The sequence below is a fragment of the Coffea eugenioides genome, unplaced genomic scaffold, assembly GCF_003713205.1.
Source record: "Coffea eugenioides isolate CCC68of unplaced genomic scaffold, Ceug_1.0 ScVebR1_1609;HRSCAF=2489, whole genome shotgun sequence".
NCBI lineage: Eukaryota > Viridiplantae > Streptophyta > Magnoliopsida > Gentianales > Rubiaceae > Coffea > Coffea eugenioides.
Genome location: NW_020862024.1, coordinates 14,966 through 20,084, shown reverse-complemented (window position 1 = coordinate 20,084; position 5,119 = coordinate 14,966). Strand labels below are relative to the sequence as shown.

Genomic DNA, 5,119 nt, shown 5'->3' with positions numbered 1-5,119 from the left:
CGTTTTATTCTGAGGATGTTCAAGTATGTGTCGTCATTTTACTTGTGTATAGACATGTTCAGTTACAGTTCTGGCAAGAATGCTTATTACATCTCGCCAATACCTAGAAAGTTTTGCCTATGCAAACCAAATCTAAGTTTAGCGGACTCGAGTACTTCCATAATTTCTCGACGCAAGATTCTTGTAACAAAGAATTGTTACTTACCTTTCCCAAAATTTAGGAGCAGCTAGCTTTTAACAAGTCCCGATCGAGTTTTATGGTTTGTATATCCCAAAGACCATATTGACACTTTACGGCAAGTTTTTTTTCTGAGCGATAAAGCTAGCAATCAGGCTTCAAACATGGTCATTTTTAGTTAAAGAATCTATCGAATTCGTGTCTTGATTTAGTCTAATTGTCCTTGAGTTGAATTTTCAGGACGCCTCGTGCCGTAATTGGATTTTGACCGACTTTCAAAGTAAAGAGAACAACTTGGAAGCTAAAGAGGGCAGAAAACAAAGAGAAACGACTTGGAAGAACAAGATAACCCCATTATCATGGAACCAGGTACATCAAGAATGCACTCAAAAAGAACCGGATAAACTTTTGTGTCATTATCCCGCTTCATTATAGAGCAATTAAAGTTGCATTACACGTCAAATCCAAAGCAGCTTTCACCACCATTATACTACAAAATTGTACAGATTGAATCTCTATTTGGATATTCTACTCAGTCGTTATAGAGCATGTACAAGAAAAAAGGGAAAAAAGTTCATGAAAAAAAAAAAGAAAGAAAAAGGAGAACCGTCCCGTGAAGATTACATGCATCTCAGATCCTGGACTGCTTGGCTCGTCAAGTTAAGACTCATGGTACAGTTCATGAATGAAGTTCTACGCCTAGTAAAATGCTTCAACACACGAATTTCACCCCTAAGATTAGCATAGCTGCTCAATTTCACCAACCCCGAGCCCATATCACTGCTAAAATTCTTGTTCTCAGCTAAGCCATTATTGGCTTTTACCTGTACACTAACATTCATTCTCTCGGAGTTTCTGCCCCTAACAAGCCCGCTTTTATAATACGTCATCCCGAGAGTGGTGTTCCCATACACCACGCTTGTGCTGCCGTCGTGGAACGTGAATCCACCGAAGTTCTGATTATAAATCTTCACTTGTGCAACCATAGTCATGTTCAGTGAAGCAAAATCTGGAGCAGTGTACTTGAGATTCTTTATCTCCACCAGCTCCAGCTTAAGCTTAGGGGCGTTGATTCGCAGAACTACTAATCCGAAGGCTAAAGAAGCTATGCTTAGTAGGACGAGAAACAGTAAGAGGTACACGAAACATTTGCTGCTTCTTCTGTGCTTGTGATGAATGACTTTTGGTTTTGTGGTAGCCCCCCATTCCTCATCACTTCTTCGGTAAATTTGTGGTGGTGCTAGTGGAGTTACATGGCTTTCCTCCGACATCTTGTGGAGATAGCTTGAAGATTTGAGAGAGGAGAGGAGTTTTGGAGGGATGCCGAAGGCTGAATGCGGCTAGCTAGATCAACAGCGGAATCTTTTGATGGAATTTGTGCTTCTGTCGGCTCTGCAGCCTGGGAAGCTGGATGGACATATTTATACATACATAGCAGGTCTAAAATCTTGTTATAGGAGTATAATATTAATATGCGAGGCAGCATTTTACAAGTTGAATTGGCCGAGTTGATTGATTTCTTCAAATTGGTTAAATCAGAATAAACAATAATGATTGAACAAAGCAATCAAACTCACGTTCGCTTTTACCGCAGACATCAGCAGAGTTTTTTTTAAAGAAAAGGTCCACCACCAGTACCGTTCCTGCATTTTGCTGCCCCCCCCCCCCCGGGGGCCGGGGGTCAAATTAGATTCTCCTATTTTGTCTCCTAAAAAAAATTGAAAAATCTTAGTCAATTTAGAATCAATAGTATTCTTACTTCAGATTGGAATGTTACAAGATAAGGGCAATCCAAGCCCTTAAAGAAAAATAAAGATGATCTTCAACCCCTTAAAAGTTAGCAAGTCAAACTGAAAGTAATTATTTTAATTATTAGTGTTTTTATTTTCTCATTTTAACACCTTTAAAGGTGTTCTCAGTTGATCAATTCATATATTCAAAACTGCCTGCTTTCTCTGCAATATCTTTTAATAGGTTAAATCCTCAGTTAATTAATATTGATTGGTTTTTGTAATCTTCATAATGAGTTGCTTATAAGTTGGCTTCAGTTCGATTCAATACGTGAGTTGAAACCACAAAACGCATTTCAACTTCTATTCAGAAATGAAATGACAAGAAAAAAAAAAAGTGCCGAGATTGCGAAGGCTGGGGAATCCATTTGCTATCGGACTTGAAAGGTTTAAAATTACCTCAGTACTTTGGGAAAAGTTTGAACTTTGAAGAATTTAATCGACTCCCAAACTCCAAAGAGCCAAAAGAAAAAGTTAAAACCTTCTTGAATCTGTTGGTGCCTCGTATCGCAACCTTCCCTTCCCCTGTGCTGCTGCAAAACGGCACATAAATTATCATTTCGAATTCAACTGATTTTTTAAACTTCAAAAAACAGAGAGCTTCCTTTAACCGTTATTGCTGCATGCTTTTGCCTTTTGCATGCCCTTTTTGTCTCAGCTCTTTTTCTCTTTTTCATGTCGGAATAATATTTTTTATTTCTTTTTTGTTCTCTATACAAATTGTGAGGTACAGTTTGGGCTTGGGGGCTAAAATTAAATCGGACTCACGAAGTAGACTTTTGTTAATTCTTATGAGAACTTGTCGTGCCACCTAGACCAGAGAGACTTAAGAGACTTATTGTAGATGTATTTTTTAAGATATTTGTAAAATTTGAAATTTTATTGAGGTATTCTTCAAAAACTATTGTAACACTCTAAAACATTCACAAATTTTTTTTTTTTTTTTAAAAACCAAAAATATCATTGCCAGTGGTGGGTTGCAAGTGGTGAGGGAAGGGGAAAGAGATTTTTTTTTTTCTCGGAAAGTTAGAGTGTTTTGGACAAATGCAAACATTTTTCTAAAATAATTAAAGTAATCAACTGTAAAAGTTTAAATAAACACCTAAAAAACACACCATCCAAGCGAACGTTGTAGTTGATAAACATTTATTTGGTGCCACAAAGGCACATAACAAGAAGTTGGTCTGGTGTTAATTTTGTCATGAATGAATAAATCGCTTCCTTGTTATAATTAAGGCTGAGTGGTAATTTTAAAGTTTTTATTGTGGATTCACCTTCTTTACCTAGTGCAGTATCCTGTGCTCTTATGATATCAAATAGTAGAAAAAGCATAATTTAATAATGCCTGATTTTATAGCGCCCCCCCCCCCAAATCCACACGTATCATTATAATGTCAAATTATACTCCAACCATTCACAAGTCACAATGACACAGCAGTAACTTTGAAACTTACTGCTCTAAACAGCAAAGGAAATGTCCTGATGATTACCAAACTGCTTTATATATATATATACATGTATACATGTATGAATCACCACAGAGAATCTAATTCTCAATGGTGTCACAAAAGTTTTTGCAGCTGTTTCAATATCAAAAGTTCACAAGATGCGAAGGTGGAAGTAAATAATAGTAGTTCAAAACCAAGAAGAGTTCAAGCGACTGACAAAAACTAACCTAAAACGTGAATTTCATAGTAAAAACACAGAGTGAAAAAAACAAGGATGAGGAAGCATTTTCACGGGCAGCAGACGAGCTAAACAAGCTTTTTACAAAAAGAATGCTCTTGAGCAGAGCCCTCACTGGCATGTGAGGTCCTGGACAGAATTTGTTGACAAATTAACCGACATGGTACAATCCATTTCTGCAGATTTTTTCTTCTTCAACACCATCAGGAATTCGACTTTTCCAGTCAACTCAGCCTTAGCGTTCAGTTCCAGCAGTCCAGAATTAGAGCCAGCTCTGCGAGAGCTTGAAGGGCTAGTAACATCCACAATAACATAGTATGTCTTGGTGGATTTCAATCTGGCCCGCCCATCAGGGATCACAAATTCTCCCACCGATACGCCTCCTGAGGTCAAAGTAGCTATGCTGCTATCAAATTTGTAACGCCCAAAATTAGTATTCTTTATCCTGACTTGTGCCTTGAGCCTGATGTTCCCATTCTCGTTGGTGATGACATTGATGTCCTCCAATCTTACCTTAGGTGATTTTACGCGCATCACCACCAGGGCAAAAACAAGGATGATTATTGTCTGAAATACAGCAAACGCAGCGATATATACTAACCTTTTCATTCTTTTCTTCTTCCTGAGCTCCATGGATTCATAGGTACCTGATTCTTGAGCATCACTCCTGGGCACAATAGTAGATGGTGCCAGTGGGTACACCTGCTGCTGCTGCTGGTATTTTTCAGCCATGTTCCTCGAAGGATTTTTATTTTTTTTTGTCGCTTCAAACTATCTCAATTTGTCTTTAATGGAATGGAAGAAACTTACATAGGTACTATTGTAGTAGTATTTATGTATGGCACTTTTTTCCTATTTGTAGAGAGGAACGCCTTCCTGGAAAATGCAGCAGCTAGGAAAATTTGCAACATATCGCGTTGTGTGATCGAGACTTTTGCTTCAAATTTGACAATTAGAGCTCTCCAAGACATTTTCGTCTTCTACTTGTAGGAACTAAGATAAGATCATTAATTGCATTATTCAGCTTAAGCTTTGATTTGGTATTTTTTACCTTCGAGAAGCTATGACTTTCTTGTGCCCGTTTGGGTGGACGTGTACCACGAGATGACGTAAAAGTCTAAAACGTGCGATTTTACACACATTTCCAGCAACTCTTTCAGACTCGTTACAGTATATGGGGTTCCTTGTGGGATTATTGTGGTGCTAATAGTATTTCAAATAATATTTCAAATAATAGTGGACAAAGGAAAAAATTACTAAGACTAACTTAGTCCATCCAAAAGTCCCTCTTTGCCCGTAAGATCAGGGATTCAAACTCCACCTGCCGTAAGATCTAGTCAGGTCTATATACCTGCTAATTATTCAACACTGAGAAATGTTTAGGCAGACATACTTTTTTTTTTTCAGGCATAGATACTTGTTACTACCACTGCCATAAATATTCTATTTTACTTGCTTATTGTTA

At 37.7% G+C, this 5,119-nt stretch overlaps 2 protein-coding genes across 2 annotated transcripts; both read right to left on the bottom strand.

Moving 5' to 3' along the window:
• Positions 1-798: 798 nt before the first annotated feature.
• LOC113755600 (late embryogenesis abundant protein At1g64065-like) lies at positions 799-1,449 on the bottom strand. Its single transcript, XM_027299569.1, has one exon. The coding sequence runs from the start codon at positions 1,447-1,449 to the stop codon at positions 799-801; it is 651 nt and encodes a 216-aa protein (XP_027155370.1).
• Positions 1,450-3,765: 2,316 nt separating this feature from the next.
• Positions 3,766-4,386, bottom strand: LOC113755599 (late embryogenesis abundant protein At1g64065-like). The gene has a single exon (XM_027299568.1). The coding sequence runs from the start codon at positions 4,384-4,386 to the stop codon at positions 3,766-3,768; it is 621 nt and encodes a 206-aa protein (XP_027155369.1).
• Positions 4,387-5,119: the final 733 nt, after the last annotated feature.

Bases quoted from the DNA above. Each gene is read 5' to 3' on its own strand.
- LOC113755599 (XM_027299568.1), bottom strand. From the start codon at position 4,386: ATGGCTGAAAAATACCAGCAGCAGCAGCAGGTGTACCCACTGGCACCA.
- LOC113755600 (XM_027299569.1), bottom strand. From the start codon at position 1,449: ATGTCGGAGGAAAGCCATGTAACTCCACTAGCACCACCACAAATTTAC.